This window comes from Cydia splendana, chromosome 1 (genome assembly GCF_910591565.1).
Source record: "Cydia splendana chromosome 1, ilCydSple1.2, whole genome shotgun sequence".
Taxonomy (NCBI): Eukaryota; Metazoa; Arthropoda; class Insecta; order Lepidoptera; family Tortricidae; genus Cydia; species Cydia splendana.
In genome coordinates this window covers 21,289,593-21,305,797 of record NC_085960.1, presented here as the reverse complement: position 1 = coordinate 21,305,797, position 16,205 = coordinate 21,289,593, and the positions used below count along the sequence as shown (strand labels likewise).

The 16,205-nt window shown below is 36.5% G+C and overlaps 1 protein-coding gene across 1 annotated transcript in view; it reads left to right on the top strand.

Moving 5' to 3' along the window:
* The window catches only part of LOC134791982 (uncharacterized), a 171,587-nt gene that overhangs the window by 75,456 nt on the left and 79,926 nt on the right, over positions 1 to 16,205 (top strand). The window contains exon 3 of the mRNA XM_063763083.1: positions 8,125 to 8,301. Coding sequence (XP_063619153.1) covers positions 8,125 to 8,301 — 177 coding nt within the window. The remainder of the gene's footprint in view (positions 1 to 8,124; positions 8,302 to 16,205) is intronic.

The following is a 16,205-nucleotide window of genomic DNA, read 5'->3' as shown; positions in this document are numbered from 1 at the left end:
AAATACTGCCTCTTAGTTTTTTTTTATGGATGAATGCCACGATGCTGTGTCACAAATATCTGTAAAATTAAAATTAAAAAAGAGGACTTTGCCGGACTAGGCCTGCAAGATGTGTATGAAATTCCATTAACGACCTTTTGTCCTAGCCGCACCTGAAACGTCATACTTCGCAGCCTATTATAATATTTCATTGCATGTTTGAGAAAAATAATAAATTGTCTCTTAGGATTCCCACTCATCATTCAGTTATTTATTAGTTAGTTGGTTATTTATTAATGCCTATAAACAATCGGATTTATTTTGCAGTAGGCAAGTGAAAATGTATGTTGTTGGTTTTTGTGTATTTACTCAGAAATATAGCGAAAGTGTATAAATAAATACATCATGACATTACTTAAAACAAAATGAGAACATAGATGGTTTATTACCCGTCGCCTCAGGAAATCTGAGCGTTGACTCTGGGTGTGTAAATTCTGCAGGTTCTGTCACACAGGCGCGTTTTCCGGGCGGCGCGTGAGCGTTTTATATTATGTAAAAGCGGCGCGTCCCGATCACGCCCCGCCCGGAAAACGCGCCTGTATGACGGAACCTTAAGAGTCTAAACGACAACAACGTTGGTGTTTTGTTTTCCTCACACTACATAAATGTTCATACAAAGTTTATTTTTGTCGTTGATGGTGGCCCTTCAATCATTCCGTGATTGAATACAATGGATGTCACGGCCACTACCGTAAAATTAATCACTCTTGGTCACGGTAAAAGCGTTTTCACATTGTCTGATCCGATATCGGATGTAGGATCGTACATCCGCGTAGACAGGCCGCGGGGGCGCGCCTGGGCGCCGTCTTTAGCGGTCACGCACACTACAACAAACATTATTCCTACACATGTACGCACACAAACAAATATTATCGGTCCGACAGCTGACGGAAGGCTCCGACATGGCTGAATTTATCGGAAGCGCCTTTCCGATATCGGATGTCGATAGGCGAATATGACAAAAACAGCTGCAGGAGAGTGCCATTGGCGTTAAGTCGGCCTTTTTGTGTTGTCTATCGTTTTTCAATAATAATGATTTATTAAATGTATAAATAAATACAGAGAAACGCATATTTCTTTCATTTTACTTTCTTCCGACATCCGGTACGGACAATGTGAAAACGCTCTAAGAATGCACCGTAAGAGCAATTGTATCCACGGCAGTGACATCCTTAAAACACAAAAATGAGAAGCTTATAAATATTCACAACATAAATAATGTTTTTTTCCCTAAGGAAAAAGTGTAGGTACTAGTAAAACATTTAAATCTCAGTTGCTACCTAAATTATTAGACTAGGTACTTACATAGCATCGTATTGAATACAACAGACAAATCGATCTTTCCCGTCTTTTACTATATTTCCAGCATTATAATCTGCCGCCGCTGCACTCGGGGCGTGAATTATCTCGAGTAGCCTTTCAAAGACTCTTTTGCCGGCTGAAACTTTAATCGAGAATGATAATATTTAGTCTGTGTAAATTACTAACTAATACTTTCGCTGGGTACCTATCTTAATTAGGTAAGTTATACAAAATAAAACGAATTTTTCAGTCTATAATTGTCAGTACTAAATGGCATATTAATGCTAACAGGCCTATTCGGATTTCGAGATAATCACAAGACCTTGAGACGATTTAGAGATCAACTAGATTTACATTAGATATCGACTAGATGTGACTTGGATATCTAAGTCATAACTTGTCGAAATCGTTCAAGAGGACCTCCAGGCATTTTTAAGAGGCTTTCGAAAGATGATAATAATTCACATTTTATTGCAGGAAGGTAGTGTTTTACCATTTTTGAATCTGCATAACATGCTCTATATTTTGACGTTATTTGCTCATTACTTTTCTAGTATTTTTTTTTCACGACAGGTGGTCAAAGTCGAAATTAATGTTTCGCTGTGAATTTAATTCAAGATTAAACCAGTACTTTTTTGCATTTTACATTGTTTATCGATAAAATACCTATTCTGTTATCTTAATTAGCTATTCATGATGCCGTACACATAAAAAAAACTAACTTCGAGACCTTTCCGAGTGCACACTGGCACTAACAATGTTAAAAACGGTCAAAATTCATGAAAAACCTTAATTTGGCAATAACTCAAAAACCGTGCCACTTTTACTGGGGTCATGTTAAGTTGGTTTGGTTCCTCTTGGCCTGGTCTACCTCCAGTGTCACTGTGACGTGTCACTTATGGGACACCCTGTATAATAATAATGCCTCCTGGCAGCTTCCTCGCATTATTTTACGTAGCTGAATAAATATATTTTAACTCAGCCAAAGTTTCACAGATTTGACATTTATATTACTCATGATTACAAAATACAGAAAGTTTAAACACAAAAAAACGTTTGGTGTAAATCAGTCTGTTTAAACCTGCTAGAACCTTCCCGGTCTCCCCTACATCAAATTAAATCTACAACATAAAAAGATTACATACACAACATACATATATAAACAATACAGACCTAGGTATGCATTACTATTGTTAACTAAGGTAATTTTATATTAAGTGCCAATCATGAATCATTACAATACTTTACGCAAATATGATTTGTCTAACAGGAATTAGAATATTGTTATTACCATCAGATTGATGGCTGTAAACAGCAAGTTTCGCAAACTTACAACATTTATTATACAATTTAAGACGAGGAACGGATAATTCGAATTCTTTAAATTAAACCATTAACGGGGGTTGAATTACGAAAGTTTGAAAAACATTTTTGTCAAAGTCCAGTTTTAATAATGGATTCCATGAGGAATTGAGGGAACTCCTCAAATCTTGATGGATCGAGAACGTGAAACTTGAAACGTACCCAAAGCGCGAAACTTTTCAGTGACTTGACTGTTTAGCCAGACTGGAACGAGTCCTGCAGAATGCCACGCCACTCATAACGTAACAAAAACTTAAAAGTAAAAAAGAGAAAAATAAAACCTTTTTCACATAAAATCAAATCGAGTTCAAAAGGGACTATTTAAAACATTATCCTTTTCTATGGCTAGCAACTGATATGTTTGAAGTCGGTGCCAAATAGTTACAATACCGATCAATAATACCCCCAAAAAACAGGTGGACAGACTTTCATGCTTATCGAACCGCACCAGGATCGGCATTTGGTTCGACACTGTGTTGACGCTTTTAAGATTTGGCTTGGCACCGACTTCAGACATATCAGTTGCTAGTGTATATTTTTAAAGAAGGGATAGTTTTCTTGTTAACCTTTTTGAAGTCTGTTTTTAATGCTAAGTAAGCTAAGGTTATTTTTAATACGTTTTCCGGCCATACATCAACGTCCTACGCCTCTGACCGCTCCATTGGGATTAATAATGTACTTACTTACACTTGCCCCATTCCTTAACTGATCACAGAAGACAAATCGGATGGGCGACGGGAACAATCCGCAATCTCCTCACAAAAAGCTCTGGGTAGAGATAATGATAATATATTCAAAGAGTCTTTAAGATCTGCTTCCTTCATTAATATTTTTGTTTAAGTTGATGGCGTTAAACGTAATATTTTAACGACTCCTTCAGGATTTATTTTTTGTAAATAATCTTTCTTGAGTCTGCCCGATTAAAATTTCAAGATCGTAGTTTCCCATCCTCCTATCGTGAATATTTTCTTTTTAATTGCTGCCTCATGAAGTCTTTTTGAATTGTGCTTTCTCCGTCAACTATGAAAACGATCCCTTCACGACCTTGACCCGCGGCGCAGCATGACGTCACGTCTAGTGAAAACAACCCAGTGCGGCTGCGTGCCGTGCCGTGCCGCTACAGATTTGTCAACTCAACGGGTTAGAGCGACCCCTTATAACTATTACTTATTAGGTACCATTAAATTTTTAATACTCTAGCCGAAGTTATTTTCTCGACGGTTTAATTTTATGTTAAGAGCTATGTTTCTTTTTCCCTTTAGAGTCCATCCTTGTGTAGTAGTGTATAAATTGAAATCGAGTTTTGTACACTCATGGAAACAAAGAAGGTTCTAAATTAAAAACATAAATTACCCTTTATTATTCGAGATTTAAATTTCACTTGTTAAAATTTCAGCACTAACATTTTAATTTAAAATGAACTCAATTTTGCTGTAATAATAAATGTTCAGGTCATTTTCAGCACGCCGTACCGTCGCCACGCGCCTGTATTTTCAGGACATTTATTTTCTTTTGTTTTTACCTCCGAAGCGGCTTTCATAAAATCTTTGAAGTAACAACCATTATAGTGCAGGTGTAAATCAAACCTGTAAAAGAAGACTGGTAGGCCATTACAGTATACCAACATATTTTCGTGTAATACAGCTTGTGCTGCCTAACGCCGGCTGCTCAACAGGGCTTATATCTTTTGGTATTAGGCTAGATTCACACGACGTTAATTTTTCCCGTATAGTGACAGCACAATTTTCATATTAAGTTACCATACAATTTTTGCTGTTCACTACGGTATTCGATAAAATCCGTATACGGTATACGAGAAAAAAATACGCCGCCGCGCCGCCGTGTGAACTCAGCCTTAGAATAATCTTCTCTAGAGAAATTTATATGATTCAAGTAAGTCAATACCAGACCTTGTTCTGTTTTTCGTTTCTCCCTGCGAGAGAGAAAGTGCTGGAGTAAATATTTTCTACTTCATACTCGTTCGCGGTGTAACGTCGCAGTTAGCAATGAGTATGGCTCGACACCAGAGTTGGGCAAAAATTAACTTGAATAAGAATAAGAATAAAAACAGAAATTTTATTCTTATTCAAATCAATTTGAATTAGAATAATTCTTGCACTAGTTATTTTAGAATAAAATTAAGGTGAATAAATCATGTGACTTTTATTTTAAATGCGGAATAAAAAACAGAATAATTATTCTAGAAGTGAGGCTATTCTAACTAAGGTTTTATTCAATTAAAATGTTATTTAGAATTAAGTTAATTTTTGTAGTACAATAGGTTAAATTTTGTAAGTTGATTTTCACCCTTCTATTTAAAAGTCGGATTGATTTGATATTTGTTACTTTAGTTTAGGTATAGTACACATTGAAGAGTTCCGCTATACGCTATCTAGTTCTATCATCCGATCAGGGTGCTTAGCCAACATGCCAAACGTTGACGCTCCGTAGAGTTGCGCATAGTCTCTCTCTATCACTCTTACATATTAGTGCGATACAGAGACAGATAGCGTTTCGTTGTCGTAGCACTCGTAGTGCAAACGATTGGGTGCCTAGCTAAGATGCCAATTTTTGTTTTTAATTTAATAACCAAATCATAAGGTACAATTTAGCTGTTTATAGCGCTTTCTGTCTCTATCACTCTTACATATTAGTGCAATAGAGAGACAGACATAGCGTTCCGTTGTCGTAGCGCAAAGGATTGGCATGTTGGCTACGCACCCAAGGTGCTAAGCAAAGATGACAATTTTTGTTTTTAATTTCATAACCAAATCATTAAGTAAATTTAGCTTTTCTGGGGGCCTAGCCAAGATGCCAATCGCTTGTGCTCCGACAACGAAGCACTTTCTGTCTCTATCACTCTTACATATTAGTGCGATAGAGGGACAGAGATACCGTTTCGTTCTCGTAGCGCAAACGATTGACATATTGGCTACGCACCCAAGGTGGCTAGCCAAGATGTCAATTTTTGTTTTTAATTTAATAACCAAATCGTTGGGTACAATTTAGCTGTTCAGGGGGCCTAGCCAATATGCCAATCGCTTGCGCTCCGCCAATGAAGCGCTTTCTGTCTCTATCACTCTTATATATTAGTGCGATAGAGAGACATATAGCGTTTTGTTGTCGTGGCGCAAACGTTTGGCATGTTGGCTACGCTTCCATGTGCCTTGCCAAGATGCCAATTTTTGTTTTTAATTTAATAACCAAATTAGGTAAATTTAGCTGTTCTGGGGGCCTAGCCAACATGCCAATCGCTTGCGCTCCAACAACGAAGCGCTTTCTGTCTCTATCACTCTTATATATAAGTGCGATAGAGAGACAGAGAGAGCGCTTCGTAGTCGGAGTGCGAACTATTGGCATAATGGCTAGGCTCCCGGAACAGCTAAATTGTATGCAAAGATTTGGTTATTAAATTAAAAACAAAACTTGTCATCTTGGCTAGGCACTTTGGGTTCGTAGCCAGTATGCCAATCGTTTGCGCTACGACAACTAAACGCTATCTCTGTCTCTCTATCGCACTAATATGTAGGAGTGATAGACAGAAAGCGCTTCGTTGTTGGAGCGCAAGCGATTGGCATGTTGACTAGGCCCCAAAACAGTTAAATTTGCCTGATGATTTGATTATTAAATTAAAAACAAAAATTGACATCTTGGCTAGGCATCTTGGGTGCATAGCCAACATGCCAATCGTTTCCGCTACGACAACGAAACGCTATCTCTGTCTCTCTATCGCACTAATATGTAAGAGTGATAGAGACAGAAAGCGCTTCGTTGTTGGAGCGCAAGCGATTGGCATGTTGGCTAGGCCCCCAGAACAGCTATACCTAATGTATGGTTATTAAAATAAAAACAAAAAATTGGCATCTTAGCTAGGCACATTGGGAGCGTAGCCAACATGCCAAACGTTTGCGCTACGACAACAGATGCTATCTTTGTCGCTCTATCGCACTAATATGTAAGAGTGATAGAGACAGAAAGCGCTTCGTTGTTGGAGCGCAAGCGATTGGCATGTTGGCTAGGTCTCCAGAACAGCTAAATTTACCTAATGATTTGGTTATTAAATTAAAAACAAAAATTGTCATCTTGGCTAGGTTCCTTGGGTTCGTAGCCAATATGCCAATCGTTTGCGCTACGACAACAAAACTCTATCTCTGTCTCTCTATCGCACTAATATGTAAGAGTGATAGAAACAGAAAGCGCTTTCTTGTTGGAGCGCAAGCGATTGGCATGTTGACTAGGCCCCCAGAACCGTTAAATTTACCTGATGATTTGATTATTAAATTAAAAACAAAAAAACCTTGAGTGCGTAGCCAACATGCCAATGGGTTGCGCTACTTCAACGAAACGCTACCTCCGTCTCTCTATCGCACTAATATGTAAGAGTGATAGAGACAAAGCGCTTCGTTGTCGGAGCGCAAACGATTGGCATCTTGGCTAGGCCCCTAGACCAGTTAAATTGAACCTAATGATTTGATTAGTAAATTAAAAATAATACGGTTACTGAAACTATGCGTTATGCGACAGTCAATTTGTAAGATTTTATTCCATAAAATAGGTATAAATTAGACAAGAGACTAACTACTATTACATCTACCTAACTATACGTAATTAGTACCTATACGGTACCCGAACTACATTTTTATTCGTGGAATATTATTTTCAATTAAAAATCATGATTATATTTATTTGATTAAGAATAAGTTATTCTCATTCAATTTTTTCTCATACTAATTATTCCCGACCAAAATTATTTGAATATTTTTGACGGGAATAAAATCGAGATGATTTCATTCCTACGAATTCTTATTCAAATAATGATTTTATTCTTGAATGCCCAACACTGCTCGACACTACCGAAATTTAAGGCATTGTTTAAGATGTACCGGTACACCTCTTTAAATTTTTGTTATTTTAAAAATAACTCGTTAAGCGGCGTTCGAATTTTCAAATGTCATCGATTTGTTATTACTCTCAGAGCATCTCGCTCGCGCTTGTTCTTTGGTGCAAGCGCGTTGCATAGAGAGACATTTAACAGATTTCAATTAACTATCAAGTAAATTGACTATTTTATCAAAACATTTTTTTTTTTTTTTCTTTATTAAGGGGCTTTTTCGATTGAACGAATATGTCACCCCATAAAAAACAGACTTAATTAACAAAGTTAAAAGCAAGTAAATAGCTACATCTAGTTTAATTACATCACACATTTCTGTCCCTCAGACCGCACTAAACAATATTTAATACCTTTTCAACAACCTCAGACATGGGGTTCGAAAGGTAGGTAACATTAATTATATAAGTACTATAATGTAATTATAGTGCTTTCATCATTATTTTATTGGATTATTTTACAGGATTATTTTTAATATAAAATATGTTGACTTACCTTGCCTTTCAACGATTGATGCACGTTGTTAGCAGGCTCGGACGCGGAGCCGGTATGGAAGCTGCAGGACCCGGGCTTCGACCAGGGCTACGGCTCGGAGCGGTCCCCGGAGGACGACTACGTGCCGCCCGTCGTGCCCGCCGCCGTCTCCGCCGTCTCCTTGCAGGAGTACGAGGCGGAGCTGAGAGTCATGTACCCATTCATCAATGATGGTGAGTTTACGTTTAAGATGTCGGTTTAAAGGAGTCTGACTTTATTGCTAATTTGGGTATTGATTCATTTACTCCATAACGAGTGTAACTATATAATACACTTTAATAGTAGTAGTAGTGTAGTTAAGTTAGGACGTTTATTTTAGGGTATATGTAAATTGTTAAGTAGATTTTAAGATTGTCTTTGAATGTACCAATAAGTTTGTGGCTTTAATAGTTATACTTACATGTCTATCAAGTACTTTTCAAGACCTTTCTAAGGAGCCTAAACTCCTATGCGTTTTTCCATCGAGAAATTTCTTTGGCTACCTTCGGACTGCATCATCTGATCAGCTCTATAATTCGTGGTTATAAACGAAGGTACCTAGGCGATACCCGCTTTCCAACAAAAAAGGGTAACGAGCGGACCGGAGTAAAGGTGGTGCACTTCCGCGAAGAAAGAGTTTCAACTTATGCCTTCATTTGCCAGTGGTGTTTGGGGAAAGAGCAAGGTGGGAAATGACAGCGGAGCCCGTTCAAAACTAGCCATGGCACAGCGGACCCATTTTTACTCGCTGAATCCGCTCCGCTGACTAGCTCCTCGAGCGGAGTCCACACGGAATCCGCTCGACTCTTCGACCAATTTTGTGATTCTGTTAACTCATATATTCCGCGTCACACACTCTTATTCCGTTCACAGTGCCCAATTAAAAACATGCGAACTGTCCAATTAGTACAACTTCCGAAATTTCCCAACTCAACTTCGCGAACTTTCCGAGGCATCGCTGAAGTAACTTCACAATTATTGAACTGTCTTTACCTATTACTCGACGAGATACCTACCTACTTTTGCCTCGTAAAACAGAACAGAATAATTTCTAATATTAATAACGTTTTAATCCAAATATCATTATGAGGCATGAATAAACAAACAACCACTTCGTAAAAAGTAACTATTAGGTACCTAATAATAATAAGTTTTTAGGATCTCGTTCATGTGGAATCAAATCATTAGTAAATGTAGGATATACAACGCCTACTTGTCATATCCTTATAAATATTTGCAGAACGTATAACATGTATTATGTCATTTTTCGCATATAAATATAAACTGCGACAATGCGACGAGTAGAAATAGTAAAAGCTAAAGCAAATAAATTTTCTACACTATTAGATACACAGGGTAATTGGTGCCTCAACAAGCAGGAGAAGGCACTTTTAGACCGTACAAGCAGGTAGGAATTTGGCTAGAGGTCAGACGCCCTTGTAAACCTACGTCAAGTAGACCGAGTATGTACTAACGATGTAAGCTGAGCTCAGCCTTCTTACCACAAATAGTCGCCATTCTTAGCCATGGTAAGTACCGAAGTATTTCCAATGATTACCTTTTAATTATTAAAAATATATTCACTAATTTTTAGAATCGGCAATCAGAAAATACACCAGATTATTGCAAATAACACACAGTAAAGATTTATTTTAATTGCCACGAGTATGTGAGTGGGTAATTAATTAAACTACGAACAGTGTTTAAAAGTTATCAATACCACTACAATTTTACATATTTATTGTGAGAGAAACCTTTTTCAAAATTGATCAAGACATGATAAATCATGGAAGCTTAGTCGACGAAGTTTCTTCCAAAGCTTGCAGGGCTCTGGTACGAGTGTCAAGTGATGTGATAAGGGAAGGGTACGAGATACGATAAGAGATACGATTTGGTCCAGACGTTTTGTTCAATAAATTTCCTACTTTCATTCTTACAAGTATTACAAGTCTTACAAGTCGGGTGAATCAATAGGAAATTGTTACTTTTGGAGTAGGTATTTTCATGGATTTTATGGAGGAACATTAATGGTTCTTTAAACCATTGAAATTATTTAATTGTCTTTAACTATCCACCCGTGGTAATTATATTAAATCTGTTATATAACTTTCGTTACATGAAATTATATAATGACATAACCCAAATTGTTTAATTCCGTCCACAGCAGTGACTAATTAACACCCATTATTTGCTTTTCAGCCGTTGTTATTATCGTATACCTACAAATCACACCGTTAAATAAACCTGAAATCCAAATAGATTTAAATTGTCAACCCGCCGCCCCGTTTATACCGTTTCACGCAGAAAACATTAATAACGATTACTACATTCGCCTTAATTGTATATTTATTAAATCTCTGTTAAATTTATTCTCTTTCTAACCAATACAAATGTCACAGATAGGGGCAAACGATTATCATCAACTAATTAAATTGACAGACGTTTATTAATAACGCCATTGCGAATAAAGTAAGTAAACCTATAGGAGACTAATTAATAGACAAATTATGACGTTTTAATTCAAATCTTCATATTTTTAATAAACTCGCAGGCACAGCAAGTAATTAATTAGATTTACGGTATGTACGTATTACAAGTATATGTATGTATGAATTAAATATAACTTACATGACGAATAAGGTGACTGACTGTGGTACGGCCATACGGATTTAAATAAATAATTTAAGAATCGATCCTCAAACCTATTTTGTTCTGTATATACCTTCTGTTGAAATTAACACATTTTTCTTTACATGTTGACGTGATATACACACTGACACGATAAGATCGATATACATACATCAATATTTTTCGACTAGTAAAATTTGGGAAAAGCGAAAAAAAATGACAAAGGTTAGGATAACGGCTTTTTGGAAATATTAAGCTAGGTTTCCAGTGCGTCACGAGAAAAAATAATGGATTGCTCTCATCGTCATGTAATATAAATTTAAACTTTATTCTTGCATGTTTTTAATCGGTTTAAAGAAATTTTTTAATACTTATTTTTTACCCAAATTAACAATTGGCGAACTATCAATTCTTGCATGAAAGCCCTAAATCTCTTTATCTTATGACCTAAAGTGCACCTTGTAAGAATAATGTTGCAAAAAGAACCACCTAAAACAACACGACAATAAAAAGTTTGACGATGTCAATTACTCAGCCTGGAAAAAAAAACATAACTCGAAAAGAACAAAAAGTCAGCTAATATACGAACATTGTGACATTTTGTGTGTGAACATTGAACATAATGTACGAACATTGTAGGTTTATATTTTAGAGTTGTTTTTAGATCAATCGCTGGAATGACCTGTATATTGGCGTCCAATTTTATGAAAAATAAAAATTCATCCGCTGGCTATATTTTCGTTGACACCTAACGCGATTTCGTTCATTTGCAGGCTTTGATGATTCTCTAAGGGCATATTGGCAATATCAATACAAAATCGAACACAGAACCTGTCGCTGTATTTAACAGGATATTGGCTCAATGCGCGGAGTGTTATGAGGCTTTTTAATTAACTTTTGTTCGTTAGGCCCTGCGAATGACCGTTCATTTCCATAATTCGTGGACCCCGAATGCGATATTTTGCGTAATTAGAACTTTACTATATGCGGTAGAATTAATGTTTAATAATTTATCCTTGATTATTGTAGGGTGTTGATTGAACATTCAAAATTAGAACTATATCTAAAGTTAGTGCACTGAGAGAAAAAACTAACAAAAACACACTTAGAATTACAAAAATAAAACTTAATCCGGGGACAAGGAGAGTCAACTAATAGGAACAAATTGACTTTTGCAATTTCCATTTAGTAGGAAATACAACTTCTATATTTGTAATTTGAAGTATGCTAGAGTAATTTCAGAAATTTGGTTTTGTTATTCCGAGAGGTGCTTTAGCAATATCGGAGGTGATGACGTCATGGGTGAAAACTAACCGTTTTGTAATTCTAAGCGTGCTTTAGCAATATCGGAGATGATGACGTCATAGGTTCCAAGCTAGCTGTTGTTATTCTAGAGATAATGACGTCACAGGCAAAAACTAAACTGTTTGCAATTCCTCCGCCCCTAGCAAACGGGCGCCGCGAGAGCATGTCGCGCGCGTGGCAGCTACCCGTCTCTATTTCTGTCTGTATGAATAAAAAAGCATTTGGTAGTATATCTCTGTACTAAAGAGGCACTATAAAAGCCTGTCGAGATATTCTACCCATTCCTTTCTTATTCATACAGTCAGAAAGAGACTAGTAGTTATTACGCGCGCAACATGCTCTCGCGGCGCACCTGTGCTAGGGAGGTTGGAATTGCAAACAGTTTAGATTTACCTTTGATGTCATTATCACTAGAATAACAACAGCTAGCTCGAAGTTGCAGAACAATATATTCCTGTAGACCCCAACTACACAGTAGGTCGCGGGTTAATATGTCCATGGCCCACAATATATCCTAAATTTATTATTTAACTTAAGTATGTTTTAAACAAAGAAGACACGAGACACGCCCGCCCGACATCCGACACAATACTAACTCTAACCAAATGAACGTAGCAAGTAGCTGTGTTGGTATTACAAAACTCGTTTAGTGATTGGTACAACAATGAACATAAACACAACAAGTCTATCTACTAAATACCAGTAAACTTTGTAATGTCGCTATAGTAACAACTGAATTGTTATTTTAAATGGGGTAATGTTATTCCCGCGAACTCGTTTTTTAGATATTACAAAACTATGTAAGTGAGACATTTACTAAAATCATAACTTGAAATCACAGATGCTTTTTTCCAAAAATCACAAACTTTACTAGTAAAAATCGGAGAATTTTAGTAGTAATAAAAATGGATTGTAACAAATACTGAACTTTGTTTAATGCTCCATTTACTAAAGTCTGTTTGCTGAAATTAGATTTAGTATTACTGAGCTGTTTGTAGAAATAAATAAATTTTACAGAAATAGTGAAACTTCCATGATTACTACTAAAACTTCATTTTTTCCCCCAGTACAGAACTGTTTATTAATTCCTGGTGGTGATTTTTCTCTCAGTGTGTTCTCCCAGATAAACTAAATTATGTATGTACTTCAATCATTACAAACGTTGTACGTGGTTCTCGCTAGAGTTAAAGCTCATGACCACAAACTTAAAACAGAGTTATAACTTAACAAAACTAGCAGAAACCTAAAGATAGATAAATTGACAAATTATTAATAAGAACACTACTATGTTATTGTTTACCGTCCTATTCTTACGAACGCTATAATATAAAAGAAGTTCCTACTGCAATACAATATGACATCTGCTATCAGCAGCGCTCGATTATCCGTCTTAAGTTTCCATTTTTCAAATCACATGCTTCAACCGACTTGGTTAACATGTAGAGAAGCAATACGTAAAGAATATTGATATCAAACTCAATGTAGTGGAAAATTGCTTAGATGATACGAAGACATCTCGGGTTAAACGACCGAGTACGACTGACCGACTTCTACTCCCAAGCAAACTTCCGAATTTGTAAAATTGAACCATCTTCGGGTGATAAAATCAATAGATACCATACGAAATTCTGTCGCACTGCGAATAACAACGTTTAGTGACGTTGAAGAATCAGTTGCAAAATTGCTATTACGGTAAACTATTTATTTAGTGAACGAATTTATGAACATCACTTACCTATGGTTTGTTATGCGTAGTGAAACAGAATTTGTGACATATTCCGTAATAATTCCAGAATTTTAAAATATGTAATAAGATCCATTGGCCATAGTGCCTTTAACCGAGCCTAAACGAAAGCCCCGCTTAAAATCACACATAAGCTCTACTTTTCTCTTCCAACCTTTTTGTTGACTCGTTAAAATAAGATAGGTACATATCTGCCCGCGCAATGGTTTATTAAACAGAGCTCGTCCTACATTTCAGAAACAACAACGAATCACAAAGCAATCCCATATCGCTTACCACTACAAAAACATTCGACTGTCCCCATTCAAGTTTTATTGGTAGCCCGTGCCACCTGCGCTGCGAATAGAGTGTTATCTCATTTACAAGTTCCATTTGTATGCAAGGCCTAGGGCTCCCCTGCCGCCTCGGCCCCGTCGTTTACAGGCTCGGTACTCGGAATAAAAGTAGGAGTCGAGTGACACTTGTATCAGGGCGAGCTTTACTCGTTTAATGAGTTTACAGCGGAATATAAGTTCCCTAATTTTAAGTTAAGAAATGTGTCGCTTCCAGTGAGATTAATTTTTCAGAATTTAGCTACCGGCAGTATACATTTTTCAGTTTTTCCGATTTATTAACCGTCTACGCTTGGCTTAACGTTATTATTTAAGTTTCTTTGTTAATATTATGTATAAGTATAATTACGCCTCTTTGCTAAAATTATAGTTATCGGTTAACTACAGACCATTTATGTATATCTTTTGAGAAAATAAAGCTCAGAAATAAATTATAACATTGGCAACAATGTTTATAGTCATATAGAAAACATCGCTATTGACTTAGATAGTTAAGTTTTTTACAGTCAAACCAGAAGTAAAATGAAATGTTTCCCTTGCGGCATTCGGTTTTCATTAGTTGAAATTGCTTTCCTTTGCTGGAATTGTATAGACGAGGGAGTTGAGGGCGAGCATCAAAGCATTGCAAGTCTGAACAACAAATTTGGTTTAAGCCAGGTAAACTAGCAAATTTAGCGTAATTTAATAAACTTGCTCAGGCAAGCAATGGCAGAACGAATGGCATTTATTGAAATCAGTTTCAATAAATGCCATTCGTTCTGCCATCAATACAATTTTCTCGTAATACATACATAATGCGAACCGTTAGTTTCGACAAAAATTACGTTTTGGAACTTATTAAGTGCTAAATGTCTCAACCGCTCACGTTTCCATGGACTAAGATGGATGGGTAAGCTGGTCTAAGAGCACGCATCCTATAAGCAATATGCAAATATGCAGACGTGTATGCATTGGCCGTTTAAAGGTGCAAAGAATAATGATAACAAAATACATATGTTTTGACTTAATATGTTTAGTCTGTATAATAAACACAGTGTTTTGATATACATATCAACACTTACCGGGATAAGTGGCGTACTCGACTCGAAGTGAGGCCTATGTTCAGCAGTGGGCGATAAAAGGCTGATATGATGATGATGACGATGATCAACACTTGCTGCCCGATTCGAACTTTGTTTCCATAAAAAAAGATATTTCTCTTCATGTTGTAGCCTGTAAAAACTCTAAATAATCTGTAATCTCTAAATATGCTAAAAATAATACATAAGTATATCTATATTTCTAATAAATAATGGCCCTCAACTCCAGATGTAACTTGATAAATAGAACTAGGAACAAGTAAATATTGGATCAGTGTTCTGCAACATTGGTTGGAACAAGAGTCCTAAAGATTTCGTCTTTTTATTGTATTTGTTTCAATAATTTTGTTCGCACGAATTATTGGACACGCTAGAACTTAACGCAAAAGAAAATAAATTATTTATAAAAAAAAACCTTTTGCTCGTAGCTCTCCCGTCGCTTCGCTGCAAAAAGATCCTTTGATATTTTTTTCTGTTTTAATTTAACTGCCCTCTGCTTCAGGGTTCCTCGTTGAAGGAAATGTACCGACGTATTCCTCATATTCCTGGCGTTATCCCGGTTCATGGAAGCCTGGGATCCGCCTGTCAAGTAATCGTAAGAATTGGCGTGGGCACTAGTTTTTTACGAAAGCGACTGCCATCTGATTTTCAATTCCCATCCATAGGGTAAACTAGAGCTTATTGGGATTAGTCCAGTTTCCTCAAAATGTTTTCCTTTACCGAAAAGCGACTAGTAAATATGAAATGATAATTCGAACATAAGTTCCGAAAACTCATTGGTTCGACCCGGGGTTTGAAGCGTTTTTTTAAATGTAAGTACCGAAATAGTAATGCAGTAAAAAAGCAAACTTTCGATACCATGCCATATTACAAACCAATTTAAGTACCTTCATGTCTTCGTAATCTTGCAATTTTTGTGGACAACCATGATTTTATCAACAGTTTAGGTACATAGTACATAGGTAATATCCCTACTTAAACCTTTTTTGTTTACATTATTTGTATTTTCT